Consider the following 19,824-nt stretch of genomic DNA (forward strand, 5'->3'; position numbering starts at 1 on the left):
CCTCATCTTTGTGCATCATTTTGACCCTAAAACAGATCTGGCCTGCAAAATGTACTTTAGCCAAGCTGATTGTTACTGGGTGGTACCAGTATTTCTCCTCCTAAGCAACCACACCTGATTCTCTCATTCCTTCTGTTATTCATAGACATGTAGAATTTAGGCTTGGCAATGTGTTCCTGTCTCTATAGCTCGTATGCTCAGATTCTTATGAAAATAAATAATAAGGTAATAAGAACTATACTACAAAGTAAAGACCCATTGTCTTTAGCAATGATGTTGAATGGTGAAAAGAGCAGTACATTTAAAGTCAGAGGGTGCAGATTCAGATCTTACTTCTGCTACTTACTAGCTCTGTCACCTTGGACAAGTTACTGGACCTCTTCCCCCTTAGCTCTTCTTCTAAGAAAAGAGGTATTGGAGTAGATTATATCTAAAGTCCCTTCTAGTGCTTAAATCTGATCCTGGGCCAGTTTTTATTTTTTGTCACCTTCCTCATTTTTAAGGAAAATTATTCCCTGAAACAACACTATTAAACACTATTAAAATACGACAAGTAGCATTGTATAGTGGTGAGAGAATCAGGCTTGGAGTCAGAAATATCTGGGTTTTTATTCAGCCTTTGATGTCGGCATCATCATAGCTTGCATTTTTATGGCTTCTGCAGTGTGCCAGACACCGTGCTAAGTGCACTACAAAGATCTCATTTGATTTCTCGACCTTGAGAAGGGAGTACTATTGTTATTCCCATTTTATAATTGAGGAAACTGAGGAAACAGAGATTGAGTAACTTGCCCAGGGCCATGTAGCTAATGAGTGTCTGAGGCCAGATTTGAACTCAGGTCTTCTGACTTCAGGCCCAGCTCTCTATCCACTGCAGCATCTAGCTGACTTCGTTGTGGATGAGACATCCTGAATGCGTGACCTGGGCCAAGTTGTTGAACCTTTCCGTGCTCCCAGGAAGTATTCTAGAAGTTGCAGAGAATATCCAGATGAGCATTAGTGGATGGGTTTCCCTCACAGGAAGTTCCGTATACCAATTAAATACAGGTCCTATATTAAAAAAAAATAGATTGATAAACTCAAAACATGTTTTCCCTAGAGCCTTTGAGAAATGTTATTATATGCTTCTCTTATAACAGTGCCTCTGTTGACCCTTCTTTTCCTTTCCTTTTTTTTAAAATATTAGACATTTTTACCATTACAATAGAGACTTTCCTTCTACCTTTTGTGATTTAGATTTTCATATGTCTGTCTTACTCAATTGTTTGTTCAGTCCATTTGCATCTTTCATAATTTATATTCTTTCATTCCTTGCTTCGTTTTATTTTCTTAATAACCGGTTTTCGTTGATGATAGATGACGGCATTTAATAATTATCACATTATCTGCTTTAAGTGCCACCTTCTCATAGGTCATAAATAAGAATTTTAGACTGATATGTTATATTGAAGTAGTCCTATTGAACAGGAGGCCACTTATAGATCTTAACCTGCAATCTTTGTAATCCCTGTCTGATTCAGAGTCTTTCAGAAGACCAAAATAGAGATAATAGAAAGAATTCCAGTGAAGCAAAAGAGGAATAAGGATAAAGAGGCCAACGTGGACAGTTAGGGACCTCACTAGCCATCATAGCTTTGTTTTTCCCCACTTTAGATTTTTAAAGGGCGCAGTACAGAAGATTGGAGCAGGGGCAGGTCAGAGTAGCTTCATAAAATAACATGGATTATCCTCGGAAAAAGTAGTATTTGGGTGGCTAAAACTTAGTCCGGGGAGCAGCTAGCAGGGAAAGCCAAGAACACTTGAAAAAGGAAAAGGACCCTTAACCACTGCTCAGGGAGTCTGGTCTCATAGCACATGGTGGCGGGGTCTGGGGGGTATCTATGTCTTATTTTGCTTCTGTTTTCTTTGCCGTGGAGATTGACTTGATTTGGAAAGAACAGAAAAGAAGTGACTGATAGGAAACTACTGCTCAAGATAAGTAGGGAAATAGTAAGAGGCCTCCAAGGTCCCCCCTATGAGTTCAGCACCTGTCCCAAACAAATTAGATCCCGGATGCTGAAAGCTGGCAGATGTGATTGCTGAGCCATCGTCAGAAGAGGTACTGCAGAACTGGAAGGGGCAGAGGTGTCCAGATTTTCCAGAATGGGGGAAAGAACAGTCTACAGACTTTAGGACAATGAGATTAATGTTGATTCCTGGTAAAATTCTAAGAACACGCTATTAAAGAGATGGTTAGTGAGCATCTGGAAAAGAAAGCTTAGATCACAAACATCCAGCAGAAGTTTAGCAAAACCAGTTTAGAGCAGACTGAACTTATTTCCTATTTAGCAGAGTCACTCGGTCACTAAATTGGTAGGTCAGGAGATTTCTGTAAATGTAGCTTGCCTACGTTTTCACAAAGCCCTTGATGAAGTCTCACGTTCTTCTTGTGAAAAGATGGAGAGATGTGAGTTTAAATGATACAGTTAGATAGATTTGGAACTAGTTGCCTAAATCCAAAGAGTAGCTGTTAATGGCTAGATAACCAGCTTGAAAGGAGCTCTCCAGCAGAGTGTCTAAAGGATTTCAGTGCTATTTAACACTTTAGTAAATTACTTGGATAAAAGCATACATGGCATGCTCGTTAATTTTGCAGATGACATAAAGCTAAGGGAATAATTCGTGCACTATATGATAAAGTCCAGATCCAAAAAAAATATTGACAGGCTAGAACTTTGGGCTGACTCTATTAAGATGCAATGTTAGTAGTAATAAATATGAAGTCTGAAAGGACAGCTAGGTGGCACCGTGGATACAGTGTCAGGCCTGGAGTCAGCAAGACTCTTCTTCCTGAGTTCAGATCTGGCCTTAGGCACTTACTAGCAGTGTGACTTTCGGCAAGTCACTGTTTGCCTCAGTTTCCTCATCTGTAAAATGAGCTGGAGAAGGAAATGGTAAACTGCTTCAGTATCTTTGCCAAGAAAACCGCATGGACAGTGTTGGCTTTCGACCACAGAGTCATGAAGAGTCGAACACAACTGGATGACTGAACAACCACCTCTGGGTAAAGATGAAAACTCTGCTGCGCACTGCCCTTGTCTGGCCAAATCTGGAATGGGTTTGGGTTTTTTTGGGGGGAGGGGGTTGTTGTTTGGTTTTGTTTTTTCATTTCTGAGTACCCCCATTTTAGGACATTGATATGTTGGAGCATGTTCAGAGGAGGGCAGCCAGGTTATAAAGACCTTCAGGTAGATGCCGTGTGAGGATTGGTTAAAGGAAATGAAGATGTTCAGCCTGGGGAAGAGAAAAGTTGTTGTCCTTAGAAGGAGCAGCCCAGAAAAATTGGTGCAGATTGTAAGAAGGGAAATTTATGGTCAAGGTAAGGAAAAATTTCCTAAAGATTAGAGCTATGCCAAACTGTAAATCACTGCATCAGGAACTAGTGGGTGCCTTCTCCTTGGAGATCTCTGGACAGAGCCTGGATGACAGTAAAGATGTTAAGGAAAATATTTCTTGGGAATGAATTCTATTGGATGGCTGCTGGAGTCCCTTACATCTGTGAAATTCTGTGATTATATAGAACAGTCTCAGTGTTCTAAAAATCCCATGTTTGACATGACTTGAAGACTTTTGCTTTAAAGAATTTGCCTCCTAAATACTTTGGTCTAAAGAATATAAATTATTGGAAGAGGGTAATTAGAGGAATCCACTGAGTTATGTACTGTTCAACTCTACCTGGAAATATAGTTTACAATTGATAGAGCACAATCATTGACTTTAAGGTGGTCCTTCTACCAAATGTGGATCACAGCTGCGCTCCTCCACCCCACCCAATAAAAAGAAAAAGATCCTTGTGAGTTTCTGTGGCCAAAAAATGCATTATGTTGAAGCAGGTGATGAGCATCTCAAGACTTGGCGAGTCTAGCCTCTCAGACAATAGACACAGCTTCTGTCATAAGGTCTACACTAAAGCCTTTCTGGCTTGATCAGACCTGAGCAAACTTGATGTTTCCTGCTGTCCTGGCCTTCAGGACCATCTCCACACTCTAAAAGATGCATCAGAGCAAAAGAGGTTCAAACTAGAACCAGTAATGAGCTAAAAATCAACCCCTGAGGCAGCTCCTCAGCCTAGTAGATGAAATGTAGCACTTGGGGGTCAGGAAATCTGGAGTTCAAATTTTGCCTCAGATCATACTAGCTGTGTGACACTGGGCAAATCACTTGACTTCTCTCAGCCTCAGTTTCCTCATCTGTAAAATGTGCTGGGGAGTCAAAGAAAGGCAAAAGACAACCCAGCTCTCAAGGAGCATAAAATCTAGTGGGGAGCACAAGACGGAAACAACTGTATACAAACAAGGTACATGTAGCACCTACCTCATGGGATTGTGATAAGAATCAAATGAGTGTGAACACGTATAAAATGTCAAAATCTTAAAGCACTATAGAAATACTAGCTTGTTACTGTTGTTAATGTATATTCCCTATTTGTAGGTGTGGATAATTGTGGTCGCACAGTGATGGTGGTGGTTGGAAGAAACATTCCTGTAACATTAATAGATATGGACAAGGTAGTGCTGTGATGGAGAATATATTCATACTCATAAATTATATGCTCATTAATTGCAGTACTTATGTTGTAAGGCAGACCTGTTTGTCTCTGAGGAGTATTCTAAGTTCTTAGTGTGTAAAATATCATATTTGATGCTATACTGTAATGAAAATTGAATGAAAGACCTTTGATATTACGTGTGTGTGTGTGTGTGTGTATACAACTGCTTTGCTATTGAAATGAGATAACAAGCCTATGTTAGATTTTTTTTTTTTTGGTTTGTAAATTTATCATATTCAGATCTTACCTGTCTTAAGGATTTATGGTCATTGTTGATCATTGAAACTAATGAAAGAGGGAACAGGATATATGAATAATCTAAAATATATCATTTTAAATTTATATTTTAATTTCAGATGAAAAATTCACTCCAACAAAATAAATACATATTTTGAAAACTTCATAGAAACTTTAAAAATTTTTATGGATGCCATTTAATTTTTATATAATAATCATTTTTTATGCTCTCCAGAATAAATTCTCCTTTTTGAAAAAGAAACAAACATAGCTGATACAGACTGTATCTTATAATGTATACAATATTCTGTCCTATTAATAGGAATTTAAAAGCAGCCCAACTTCCCCACTCCAGGCTGGTTGTTTGAGCTTTTCTCTTATTCCTAAAGACCAACATAAACAGTACTAATCAGTATCCAATTCACAATAACTGCTAAAGTTGCCAACCTTTGCTTTTTCATTTTTTAGTGAATCATCCCATATTATACTGTACCTATGTATTTTGTCTTTATACTTCTTTTAAATTTCATCCTATTTGTGATGGAATATTTGTCTTAATTTAGCTCTGTGACTTCAAATCCTAGTTTTCTTTGGTATTAAAAATCTCAACTTAGCATCTGTAGGTTCAAATTGAACTCAATGTTGTTATTAAAGATAGTAAATAAAAACTGGCCCCAAACTGAACTGATACCAGTTAATATGTTCTTTTAAGGTAGTACTTGGTCACATAAGAGTCATATGGACATGTAATAGAAATGTAGAAAGTTTAAAAGATAATAAAGGATTAGAAAAATAATGCATTGCAGGAAAATGGCAAAAATAAAATTATTTAGCTTAGATAAGAGAAATATAGTTAGAAACCCAGTAACTTTTCAAATATGTGGAATTGATATTTCAACACCAATAAGAGATTAAAAAGAAATACATTGTAGTAGTATGTATGATAGTTGTTAAACATTGGAATGGTTTTTATCCTTGGGGAGCTTTAAAAGTAAGCTTGATTCCTATTGGCCTGATTGGATGACAGGAGATATATATATTAGGTAACACCTCAAGGCTTTTAAGTCCATGTGATTCATTAAAATGGATTATTCCAAAAATAACCTTTATTTTTTCCCCCTTCTATCTTTTTCAGGCTCTGTTATATTTTATCCATGTAATGGATCACATTGCTGTAAAAGAATATGTCTTAGTATACTTTCACACACTTACTAGTGAATACAATCACCTGGACTCCGACTTCCTGAAGAAACTCTATGACGTTGTTGATAACAAGTTAGTCTCATTTTATTTTTAATGAAGGTGGGGTAGTTGGACGGTGGTCCTTCACTCACTCTCACACTCTCTCACACTCTGTCTTGCACTCTCTTTCTCACTCTGTCTCGCTCTCTCCTCCCCTTCTCTCTCTTATATTATTTTATACTCTCAAAAAACCTTTACTTTCTCCGCATGACAAGAAGAAAGCATGCTTGATGTACATATATATACATATATATAAATGTCTCACATAGACTGCATTAACCTCCCTTATTATGAAGCCTTCTCCCCAACATAAACTCAATTTGAAGATTTTTAGAATTTAAAAATTTTACTAAAAATTAAAACTGCAATTACACAGTCATATGTATAATTTTTATTAATTGTTTATGTCTGGCATTAGTCAGTATGTATTAAATGCCTACAGTGTGCCAGGCACTGTGTTCAGCACTGAAGCTACAGTGAAAGGCAAAAGACAATCCTTACTCTCAAGGAGCACAAACAATGAGAAGGCAATCTGAAAACAACTTTGTACAAACAAGCTTTAAGAGGACGAATTGTCAGCTCAGTTTATAGAGGAAATTTTTAACAATGGAGCTGTTGAAAAAATAAGGTGTCCAGCTTTGGAAGATGTCTAAATCTCCACCACTCAGAGTGGTGAAGCGAATGACCACCAAGCAGGCGTGTAGTAGAGAGGATTCCTGCATTGGAAAGGGACTGGGACCAGAAGCCTTCTAAGAGCCATTACAGTTCTTTAGGCATAACAACATTCACACTAAGTAGAATATTCTACATGTAGGAAAGGGGGTGTGTCTGTGCCTTAGGGTATCTGTTGGAGGTGGGCAGAAAAAAATGATAGTTGATGAAAATAACTTAAGGTAAACATAGTATGTGTTTGTGGCCTAACTAAAAAAAAAATTCTTTGTGGTGGCTGACCCATTTAAAACTGCCACGTTGAAAATGTGATAACGGTTTTCATGCTGTTTTCAAAGACAAGACATCAAGGGTTTAAGTTACTGTCCATTACATACCCACAAAATAACCATCATCAAATAGATATGTAAACAAAGAAGATGATCTGGTCACATTGCAACTGCAGATGATAAGTAATAAACAGCCTGTGTGCTCCACTGGTATCTTTACGATGTTAAGAGAAGACAAGGAAGGACCCTGACCTGTTTAGTAGATGGTGATCTACTGTGGTGTTCTGGTGGACATGAATAAGAGCTGAACAGTCTGGGTTAGCGTGAATGAACTATGATCTGCATTGTTGGGAAGAATGCACACATCAATGAGATCATATATCCATTTGAGTGTATAAGATCTGGTAATAAAGAATGCCCTGAGAACAGATAACATTAAATGCTTTTCTTAATATTTTGAACCTATTTTACAGGTGGACCCCAAAAAGCTAAATTACTTTGACGAAAACATAATGCATGTCAGTAGAAAAAGATATTAAACTTAAAAATTCTGATGTTCCATCTTGGATTCAGACCTAAAATTTCATCTGTGAAACTGATGGAAATATTTAATATTAACACAGACTATTGCATTAGCCTGCTAGTGGGTCTTTCTGCCTCAAGTTTCTCCCCACCCCAGTCCATACTCTACTCAACCACTGAAGTGATTTTCCTAAATAGCTGGTCTAACCATATCACTCCCCTACTTAGTAAACTCAGATGTCTCCCCATTGCTTCTAGGAACAAATACAAAATTCTCTGTTTGGCAGTCAAAACCCTTTATGACCTAGTACCCTCCTGCCTTTACAGTCTTCTTACATCTTACTTTCTAACAAGTACTCCTCAGTAACACTGGCTTCCTGGCTGTTTCACCAACAAGACTCTGTCAGCCCCACGTATTTTCTCTAGCTGTCCTCCTGACTTCCATTACGTCCCAGCTGAAATCCTACAGGAAGCCTTCTCTAACCCTTTTCAGTTCTTTATTATTTTAAATCTCTTTTAATTTTAAATCTCTATTTTTATTTCCTATTTGTAAATCAGCATACAGTTTGTATGTATTTGTTTGCATGTTGTTCGCCCCCATTAGATTGTGAGTTCCTTGAGGGCAGGGACTATCTTTTGCCCTTTTTTTGTATCTGCAGCTCTTAGCAGAGTGCCTGGAACACAGTAGGTACTTAATAAATGTTTGTTGATTATTATTGATCTTGATCCAAGCACTTAGACTGAAGTATAAAATAAGACGTCTGGCTGTGGCAAAGAGGTAGTCCCAAACTGTCAAGAACCTGAATTCTAGTTCTAGTACTACTGTTAAGTAACTATAGCACCTTGGTCATTTCAAACCTCATTATATTCTCTCCTGTGAGATGTAAGAATGGCATTAGATGTCTCTAAGTTCTTAATGTGTAAAATGTCGCGTTTGATGTTATACTATAATGGTATGGTTATTGTGTTATTATCTATGATTAGTTAATCATAATTATTGCCTAAACTAATACTAATTTGGGATGCTTCAAAACGTGCTTGCCATATCCTTAAGGTGAGACTAGCCATCCTACCTACCTGTACACACACACACACACACACACACACACACACACACATTCACTCTTCTCTTCTCTTCTCTTTCCCTTCCTCCCTGTCCTTCTCTTTTGTCCTCTCCATCTCTCTCTCTCTCCCTCCTTTCCTTCTCCTCTTCCCCTCTCTACCTCCACCTTTCTCTCAATCTGTTTTCATTTTTGGCTGTGATATTTCAGGGTTTATTTTTTTTTTTACAGTAGGTCCTACAGTATAGTTTGTCCCTCCGGAGGGTTCACTAACAGAGTTGGAAATTATATCTAATATTGTCCTATAAAAGAAGCATGAAAAGATCTCAAAATATCTCTCCATATCATTAGTTTTAAGCCTTGGCTTGAATCTCAGTGACATGAATCAGAGCTATGAAAAGTTTTTTACTTTCGGTGTTTAAATGTCTTTAGTTATTCAAGAAAATAGTTAACATTTTTATGGGACTCACTTTTTTTTCCTCTTTTTAAATCAGATACAAGAGGAACTTGAAAGCAGTTTACTTTGTCCATCCAACATTTCGGTCAAAGGTGGAGTATATTTATACATATATATGTCAGTTGATTAAATTGGACATATTAAATATGTTGTCTGTGTTCAGCACTGAAATATTTCTCAGTATTATTATTGCTGTTATGATTGGCACTTTATTTGTTTTACTTTGCTTCTTAAATGAATTTTTGTACTGATTCCCTGCTATTACAATATTTCTCATTATTGCATGGTGTAGCAATTGGCATCTATATGAATACCTGCCTATTTGTGAGTGAAAATCAAGTAATGACATTATGTTTTCCATATTATGAAGCCGAAGTGGGAAATAATTCACAAGACTACACATAGAATTTATGTGATTGATTACAAGGCTGTAGACATGGACATATGTTAGGCAACATGGCATGATGTATAGAATGCTGAGTTTGGAGTCAGGAAGACTTTTCAATCCACCTCTGACACTTGTAACCCTTGAGTAAGTCAATGATCAACGAACAAGCATGTGTTAAGTACATCCTGTGTTCTAGAAAGTGTACGAGGTGCTGTGGGGATGTAAATACTAAAAATAAATAGTCCTTGTTTGCAAGGAGCTTGTATTCCAAGTGGAGAAATACGGGTGAGCGTGTATAGATATATATACATATATGTGTGTGTGTGTGTGTGTGTGTGTACATGTATGCACATGCGCATATATGTGTATACACACACACATATACACAGAAATACGTATGTAAATGTACATGTATGTACATAAATTCATACATGCACACACAAGCAATCATATTTTTGTGCTGGTACAAAATATGTGTGCTCTTACACATACATGTATCTATCCACCCATATACATGCATACACATCTGTATATACACATATTTGGAAATATCTTCTCTCCCAAATTACATTTTATTTAACTACTTTGTGTGTGTGTGTGTGTGTGTGCGCGCGCGTGCATAAAATGTATGTATTTATATTTACAGAAAGAAACCTGAGTTTCAGAGATATTAATGATTTTATATTTCTTATTATCTTCATCTAACAAATAGTATCCTGTCTCCCAAATTATATTTCATAGTATATATATATATATATATATATATATATATATAATATGATATTATAGTACATATATAGTACAAATAATGTTAATAATTTCTCTGTTGCTGTGTGTGCATTATATAATAGAGTGTTATTAATGATATATTAATATATTATTAATAACAATAATTATACAAAGTAGTTAAATAATTTGGGGGAGGTAATCAGGAAATATGAAATCACTAATGTCTCGGAGCCTCAGGTTTCTTATTTATAAAAGGGGGTAATGATATCCCCTGTCTCACAAGGTAATTAGAATTAAATGATGTAATATATGTTAAGTGCTTTGTAAATCTAAAGGTTCTATAAATGTCAGCTATTAAATTTCTTTAATCCATTAAACTGGAATAATCACCTATACTTTTGAAAATCTGACCCTGGACTTCAGAAATATTTATTGCATTCAGACGTGTGTGTGTGTGTGTGTGTGTGTGTGTGTGTGTGTGTGTGTGTGTGTGTGTGTGTTTCCTGATTCTGGCTCTTATTTTAGAAGATTCCGCAGTGGTGTAGGACTTGATGCACTGAATACTGCATCGTCCATAAACAGGAGCACCCGGAAGTATCCACTGTTTATAGGGCATCCCCTTTCAGTTTGGACTTTGCACCAAACATCTCTTATGAGGAGGGTAAATGACTTTTGCAGTCTCTACCTTCTTTGTTTTATGTCTAATTTCCTGTTAATAACATCATCAATAAGGATCATCAAACAGAATTATCCTTTGTATCTTTTAAGGAATCTTGTATGATTTTGACATATGTACAAGACACACTTTTCTTGGAGGAGAACCTTTAAAGCAGCATTTTGTTCTGCCTGCTCAGATGCTTGTTAAAACTGTTCAGCAAATAGCACAGAGGAGCCTTTTATTCTCTACTCTTTTCAGTCAGTTGTATGACTATAATGATGTGGTTTGCTGTTGACTGTGATTGCAAAAGACTGCTTGTACCCTTCTCAAACTTTTACTTTCAAGGGTGCTCTTCAGAGATGTAAAGATTATTCTCATAAAATTTTGCCGCGTAGGGAAAATAGGTATGTGAGTTAGTAGTTATAATGTTTTCCCTAGTCACCCCTTAAAAATTTTCTCCAAGTTTTTGGTTCTCTCCCTTTTTTAGATGTCTTATTATATGATAGATTTAGATCTTGAAGTAATCTTAGAGGCTGAATGGTCAAGGGATTTGTAACCTGATGTCCATAAACCTGTAGAAAAAATTTTTGGTAGCTGGATTTGAATATTATTGGTTTCCTGTGTAATCCCTATGTATTTTATTTAAAAAAAAATTCTCAGGTATTTATAGGCTTTACCAAGCTGCCAAAGGGATCCATGACCAAAAAAAGCCTAGCCTAACCCCCTCATAAATGAGGAAGCTAAGAATCAATGCAGACTATTTCTATGTATACTTGATTTAATTGCTTTTCTACATTTTTATTTTCTTTAGTTCCATTTATACTGTTTTGTGTACTATATCACATCAGGAACTGCAATGTTAGAAGCCAGATTTGTGTAATAAAAAGAGTTTGTTACAGAAGTCTTGACAAATATTTTTTTCATTTTCCAGTTATTCATTAGCCTTCTAATTTCAGACTTTAAATCCACTTGGGATGATCTGGATTAATTGGGTTTTTCATTCTGCTTTTCATAAACTTGCTTTATCCTCTGCTGTTTCTCATTATTTTATAAAGCAGTACTGTAAAATCTTCAGCCATTCTTAAGATTTTATAAACAGACTTATATGCTAAACTGGTATTGCCCTTGGCTGTCATACCCCTCCATCTGGTAAGGAGATAAAGTGTTTGCTAGCTAAGGCAGCTTCTCGGCTTTTTTGGTCTCAGCGTAGATGTTTGATTAATTAAACTTCTTTGGAAAATATTATATTTTGAATCAGTGTCTGCTCCTTTACCCATTTCCCATTTTTCAGTATTAAGAGTTCATTTAACTTGTGCCTCAGCTTCTCATTTGTATTCCTATAATTTGTATTGATGTTTACCCTTGCTCTAACAAGTTAGTGATCTGAGTATATACAGATAGCTGATTCATATAAGGTTCCTACATCAGTAACAGTAACTTGTCTGTTAACGTGTCAATTTCATAAGAGATAGTCAGATGTCCTATAAAATATTTCTTGTTGCCTTTGGACATACAATAAAACCAACTTCTTTATTTCCTCCACTAAAGAGAAGGTTTGAGCTATCCTTCCATTTAGCTCCAATTTCCTTTTGTCTGTTATTTGTAGTGAAAATGTCAAGATTCCTCTAGGAATATGCCTTCTTTTACTTTTTGCAGGCTAAGTTTCACACGTTTAAAATCATAACCATTGTGTTAATTTTTATAGACTTCCTAGAATCATGTAATTCTTAGCATCTTCTGTCCCCTTTTACACCATTCTGTCAGTCACTGCAAAGACCAAAGAGATTGAGGGCCATTTTGTATTTTGTTTGTTTCATAAGTTGCCTTGGCAGAAGAATTAGTCACCAAGTAGCTAGCCTGTTTTTGATGCAGGTAAAAATGGAGGTCATCAAAAAATCTATATGATCGTTAACATCCCATCTCTGTACTGTTTCTTTTAAAGAAGTAACACCTAATTGCACAAAATAATTGTGATCTGACCAATTCAGAGTACAGTTAGAAGATTAATTACTATTTTCTGAACAATATGCTTACATTAGCTTTATTAATAGCAATATCACACTATTTACTTATTATGCTTCTGGTCAACGAAACCCTCTAGTTCTTTTTCACAAGAATTCCTACAAGCGAAATGTTCCCCCTTCTTTTATTTGTGCAGTTAATTTATTTAAAACCAAAGCAGAACTATACATTTGTGCCAATTAAATTTCATCTCATTGGTTTTGGTCCAGCCATCCAACTTATTAACATAATTTTGAATCCTGCTTCTGCCATCAATCATAGTAGCTATCCCTGCCAGTTTTGTGTCATACTTATATTTAATGAACGTGCCCTTCATGATTTCATCCAAATCATAAATTAAAATATTGAACAATACTAGGCCAAAGAAAGAGCTAATTGATGCAGACCTTTGAATTGTAAATTGATTTTAACTTAACCATTATGAAAACACAATTGAAAAATTAACTCCCCTAACACAGATATATGTGTGTTTGTGCACACACATGCACAGCGTCCTGTTTATCAGAAACTCAAATAATCAAAAACTTCAAATGGCTAGATTTTTTTTCATAATTCTGAACAGTTAGAGGAGAGAGAGAGAAAAACTCAGCCAGGTCCCTTAACTTCTCAGTGTCCCTTCCCCACCCTTCCCCCCCAATAACTCTTTAAGACTGAAAGTCACAGAGAAGATGCAGATCCATATTGACAGAAGTTCCTTACTGTAAGCTCCCTTTACTGATCATAGGACTGCTTAAAGAAAAGGTAGATAGGTTCATGATGAGAACTCTGAGAAATTCTGAATCTCACTTTGATTTACTAATGAAAGATTGAATTATGTTCATTACAGTTTGTGTTAATCATTTTTTCTATGCTTTTAAGATTTGCAAAACCCTTTACACATTCTCTCAATTTGAAGTTTATAACAACCCTTTGAAGTATATGCTACAGGCAGTATACCCAGATGAGGAAACTGATGTGCAGTAAGCTCAGGTTTCTTTTCCACATTAACACAGTGAGGGTTGTTGGTGGGGTTTAAGTCTAGGGCTTCCTACATAGTCTAGCACTCCATGCACTATACTGTTTTGTCTCACTGTTGACAGAAGTACTTAACTTTAACATAATTTCCCATTTCTGCTTGAATGAACATCCATAAAGCACTTATTATGGTCCAGGCATCGTACTAAGTGCTGTGGGTTCAAATTCAAAAGATGAAATCGTTCATGTCCTCAAGGAGTTTATGGAAGAGACTATCCGTATAGGGGGTGGTAGGTAGAAGTTGTCATAGGAGTGGTGAATAATGCAGTGTGACAGCTGATTGACATGCCATTCCAGAAGCAATGGTAGTGGTGATTTGATTACTGTTCTCAGAGCAAGAGGTAATAAGGGCATACGGTGTAGTAGAAAAGGAAGATGACCGTGGTGAACCATGGTAGGGAGGTTGCCCTCTTCTGGACCTTCTCCAAAATATCAGAATGGAACACAGTACTCCAAAGGTGGAAAGAGTACAGTGGAAGGGACTGTTGCAGCCTTTTTTCATGGAACTGTGCCATGCAGCTCAAGATCACATTAGCCTTTATCAGGTGCTGTATTATACTGGTGACTGATGTTGAAATTGCAGCCAACTAAGATCCCCAGATAGTTTTCAGACAGTCAGTAGACTTATTCAGCCCCTAACATGTTCCAGGCACTGTGCTGAGTGCTGGGAACACAAAGAAAGGCATATGACCACTTATAATGTAATAGGTAGACAATATACAAATAGTTATGTACAAATAAGAAATACACAGGATAAATTAGAGATAATCACAGAGTGTAAGCGCTAACTTTAAGAAGGATTTGGAAAATCTTCATATAGAAGGTAGGATTTTAGCTAGTACTTGAAGGAAACCAGGAGGGAGAGAATTCCTGGCATGGGAGACAGCCAGTGAAAATGCCTGAAGATGGAGTGTCTTGTGCTTCTAGCCATGTCTCTCCTATCTTGTACTTGTGAAAATATTTTTTTTAATCCAAGCGTAAGATTTTAATTTTATCCTATTAAGTTAAATTTACCCTATTAAATTTCATTTTGTTAGTTACAGCTTAATGCTAATATTTATCAAAATCTTTTTGAATATTGATTCTGCCTTCTAGCACAGAGGTCTCAAAAGTAGAGGCTGGGGTTTGACCCCAAAGGAACTATGGCTTGACCTCAGGAAGTATGTGATCAACCAGTGAAGAGTGGGAAAGTGGGTCATATTATTCTCCTCTTCACCCCCAGATTCAAGCTCAGTGGCCTATGCTTTTGAAAATCAAGGCATTTGTCCATGTCATTACAGCTCTTTTGCCCTTGAAATCAGTTGTTCAACTCCCTAAGTCATCAGTTTCCTCAAATGACATGCCTTTACTCCATGTCAGCCACCCACAGATATGGTCACTGATTTTTAAACTTCAAAAATTCTCTGAGTATATAACATTTCATTCTTCTATATCTCCTTCTGTTCTTATTTCTCTTAAAACTATTCTTTATCTTTACAGTAACTTGTAGCTCCACACTAGTCTTCTAGTCATCACCTTTACTCTGGCCTCTTCATAGTCTGAACCCTATAGGTGACCAATTCAGCTGTTAATCTATTTTCTGCCTTTGGATCCGTTGACCCCTTTTCTGATCATGCCTTACAAAATCCCTGCCTTGTTTTACCCATACATCTACCTTCTCCATTTCTGCCAGCGCAGTACTAAATGTCAGTAGAAGTCACTCCGCTGTGCTGACTTGGTCTGCTTTAAATTTAGTATCTAATCCTGGCTGACCTCACACTCTAATAGATAAATCCCTTTACTCTTCCCTGAGTGACTATCACCTCCTCTTCTCACCTCAAGCTCCCTATTCCATCTGTCTTCTCTCCACTTCCTCTCATCAGAGTACCTCGCCTCCTACTTTACTGAAGAAATTGGGGCAGCCCATTGTGATGATTATGATTATGTTGCATACTTTTACGTCAATCTCTTGTCTTCGTTAGAATTTAAGCTTCTTGAGAGTGAGGACTGTTTAGGTTGTAAGCTCCTTGGAAGGCACGGGTTGTCTTTTGCCTCTTTCTGTATCCCCAGCATTTAGCACAGCGCCTGGCATATAAATGTTTATCGGTTGATTGATTATACTTGTTTCCCCAGGGTCTAAGCACATAGAGAGTATTTAATAATTTCTTATTAGCTCCACATTGATCGATCAACATTGATTGATAGATGTCTGCTATGTTAGTGTTCCCTACCTCCCACTTGATATTAAAAATAATACAAAAGATCAATTAAAATGAGATTGAAATAAATTATTAAATTTTATATTAAAATGTAAAATAATTTTTTTAATTAGAGCAGAGAATTTGATTATCTCTAGTCATGCATTTTTCCTAACAAAGTCAGACAATAATTAGATCTTAAGTGTTTTATGTCAATGTGTAGTAAAAGCCAGTTTAGATGTAATAATATCTCTAGTAAGTGAACATTTTAACGCCGATACTGAGTTTTTTTCCAAAGTAAAAGCCTTTTTACGTTATCAAATCACATGCTTCTATAGTAATCATTCAACATTTTTGACTACTTATTGTGGACAGAGCCTGGCACTAGTTAGGCACTGTGGAAACATATAAATGAACCCAAGTGATTGAGGTTGACATGAGCTGCCAGTGACACTTGGCAAGGTTTAAGTCCTGATGGAGCTGCAAATGCGAATGGAACACAAATTGCTTTAGTTTGGGAAAATAACGTAGAAGAAGTGATAGAAGAATTTTGGGTCTAGGGAGAAAAAGGAAAATTCTGTAGGAGGAATGCTATCCGCAGTGATATAGAGGTGATAGGTTTTAGGTCATATTTATGGAAGAGCATTAAAGGCAATACCAGGGATCAAGGTGGCTTAGTGGACATGCACTAAATGAGTTGTTGCAAGATGTTGATCACCCCAAATGACTTCCTTGGATGGGCTGTTTTCTTGTTCGTAAAAAGAATTTAAATGTTTACCATTTTTAGCTCTTTCTGAGATGCTTATGAAATTAGAAGAAAAAAAGTTTTAAGAAATCAGTTCTGGCTATGTGATATTCTGTCAGTCTGTCAACAAGCATTTATTAAACACTACTTGCCAGGCACTGTGCCAAGAATTGGGGATACGAAGTAGGGCAAAAATAGTCTGCTCTCAAAGAGCTCACAGTCTAATAAGGGAAGTGTCCAGCAATGTAAACATGTAATGGCTGGTCACAATTTTGATACAGGCAACAGAAAACCTAAAATAGGATATGATGCTCTGCCTACTTCTCATTGTCTTCTCACGTGTTGAGAATATATAGCCATACCTTAGAGATCCTTCAAATAGCCTTATTTTAGTATATCTTAAAGCTCTTAATAGAGATAGGGATGGGGATGGGATGGGACCTATGATTTCACATGTATCAGTAACTCCTAGGTGAAAAAGCTCCTTTGCCAATGCAAGTCAGCAGCTGTTTTTTTTTCTTAGAGAGTTGCCAAGGATAGATACTGAGAGGGTTAGTGTTTGGTCCAGGGTCACTCAGCCAGCGTGTGTCAGATGCAGGACTTGAGCCTGGGTCTTTTTGACTGTGACTGAATCCAACTCTCCATCCACTGTGCCAAGCATTTATATAGTGCTTTAAGGTCTGCAAAGCACTCTGTGTATATTCTCACTTTATCCTTACAACAGCCCTGTGAGGTAGGTGCTATTATTATCATTCCCATTTCACAGATGAAGAAAGGGAGGCATAGAAAGGTTAAATTATTTGCCCAGGGTTACACAACCCATATGTGCCTGAAACAGGATTTGAACTTGGATCTTCCTTGCTCCAAGATCTGCATTTATGCACTGTGCCATCTAGATGTTCTGTTTTGGACTTGTCAAATTTGAGATGTCTACTGGACATCTGGGTTGAGTATTCAAGAAGTAGTTGGAGATGCACGATTGGAACTCAGAAGAGAGACTGGGATGGTGAATCTAGGCCTAATCTGCATAGAGATAATAATTGAACCTATGGGAGGTGATGAGATCACCAAGTGAGACAGTGTAGAGTGAAAAGAAAGGGACCTAAGAGGAACATACAGAGGAGCAAATATCCAGGAAATGTTGGTAACTAACAGTATCAAATGTAGAAATTAAAGAGAATTAGGATGGGGGGAGCAGGGAACCATTAGACTTAGCATAAAACTCTGGAGCTCATTTCAGACTATATAAATGCTGTCATTTACCCCCACACCTTCTTCTTTTTGGTATTTAAAGCCATTCACAACCTGGCCCCTCTTTTCCCTCCTTTCAGTTCTTCCTACACCTTACTCTCTTTCACGTAACCTTTATTCAAGCTACCACCCTACTTAGAGTTCCTCACACATGACAGAACTTCATCCTTCATCTTCTTGTGTTTTCACTGACTATTCCCCATACCTGAAATGCTATGCCCTCTCACTTCTGCCTCTTAATTAATACTGGCTTTCTTCAAGACTTGGATGAAGCCCCACTTTCTTTTGTGTGTATGTGTGTGTGGTTTTTTTTGTTTGTTTGTTTTAGGCAATTGGGGTTAAGTGACTTGCCCAGGGTCACACAGCTAGTAAGTGTCAAGTGTTTGGTCTGAGGCCAGATTTGAACTCAGGTACTCCTGACTTCAGGGCCGGTGCTCTGTCCTCTGTGCCACCTAGCTGCCCCGAATCCCCACTTTCTGCAGGAGTCCTTTCCCTGTCTCCCAAACTACTAATGCCTTCTTTCAGATTTCCTTTCATCAATTCTGTTTACATCTTGTTTGTACTTTATTATTATGTTGTAGAATACATTATTAGAATATATGCCCTACAAGGACAGGGACTGCACTTAGGGGAACATGTTTCCATGCCAGGAACTTGGTTATCATTGTTCAGTTGTGCCCAACTTTTTGTGACCCCATGGACTGTAGTACACCAGACCCTTCTATCTTCCACTATCTCACAAAATCTGTCCAGCTTCCTATGAGTCGCTTCCGTGACACTATCATCTCATCCTCCGCCATCCCCTTTTTCTTTTCCCTTCCATCTTTCCCAACATCAGAGTCTTTTCCAGTGAGTCTTGTCTATCAGAAACATAGTAAGTGCTTACTTAAGAAATGCATGTTGACTGACAGACTAGTAGTTAAGGGTATCAAGAAAGATTGATATAGGACGTAACACTTGAACTGAGTCTTGTAGAAAACCAGGGCTCCACGAGGCAGAAATCAAGAGCACATGCATTCTAGCATGAGGGGCAGTCACTGTGAGGACAGAGAAAGAGGAGGAGCATGATGTGTAAGGAAAAGCCAGTAGGCCAATATCCCTTGCCCGTAGAGTGTGGAGGGGAGAGAATGAAAGGTAGGAAGGGGCTGGGTGGTCAGGAATTTTAAATACAAATAGAGGAGTTTCTGTTTTATTAGAGAGGCAGTTAGGGAACAGATGGAGTTTACTGAGTGGGGGTGAGGGTGGGGAGTGACATGGTCAGGCCTGTCCTGGAAAATCATTTTGATGACTCTTTGTAGGATGGATTGGAATGGGAAGAGTCTTGAGGCAGAGCAACAAGACGGGAAGCTCCCTCAGTAATCTAGGCAAGAGGAAATAACGTCCTGGATTCGGGTGGTGCTGTTGGAGGCGAGAGAAGGGAGCACATGGGAGAGATTTTGTCAAGGTAGAAACAAGATCTGATAACTGGTCAGATATGTGAGTGGAAGTGCCAGGTCAAAAACTGCACCAAAGTTGCGAAGGATAATGATGCCCTCAGCACTAATAAGGAAGGTTGGGAGAGAGACAGGTTTGGGTGCAAAAATTATGAATTTTATTTTGGACATGTTGAATTTGAAACACAGGACATCCAGCTACATCTAGTTTGAAATGTCCAGTAGTGGGTAATATATACCTGAGGTGGAATCATTGACTATGTAGATCTGGTAGTCGTCTACCTAGAGATATTTGAGCCCAGGAAAGAGGATAAGGGCCACGAGTGAAAGCATGTAGTAAGAAAAGAGGCCCTGGGACTGAG

At 37.5% G+C, this 19,824-nt stretch overlaps 1 protein-coding gene across 5 annotated transcripts in view; it reads left to right on the forward strand.

Annotated features, from left to right (window-relative positions):
• GDAP2 (ganglioside induced differentiation associated protein 2) overlaps positions 1 to 19,824 on the forward strand; it is a 72,594-nt gene that overhangs the window by 34,302 nt on the left and 18,468 nt on the right. For all 5 annotated transcript variants that reach the window (XM_021002987.2, XM_021002964.2, XM_021002981.2 and 2 more), the window contains 3 exons: positions 4,471 to 4,547; positions 5,961 to 6,100; positions 9,083 to 9,137. In XM_021002987.2, coding sequence (XP_020858646.1) covers positions 4,471 to 4,547; positions 5,961 to 6,100; positions 9,083 to 9,137 — 272 coding nt within the window. The remainder of the gene's footprint in view (positions 1 to 4,470; positions 4,548 to 5,960; positions 6,101 to 9,082; positions 9,138 to 19,824) is intronic.

This window comes from Phascolarctos cinereus, unplaced genomic scaffold (assembly GCF_003287225.1).
Source record: "Phascolarctos cinereus isolate Bilbo 61053 unplaced genomic scaffold, phaCin_HiC Scaffold_5;HRSCAF=322, whole genome shotgun sequence".
Taxonomy (NCBI): domain Eukaryota; kingdom Metazoa; phylum Chordata; class Mammalia; order Diprotodontia; family Phascolarctidae; genus Phascolarctos; species Phascolarctos cinereus.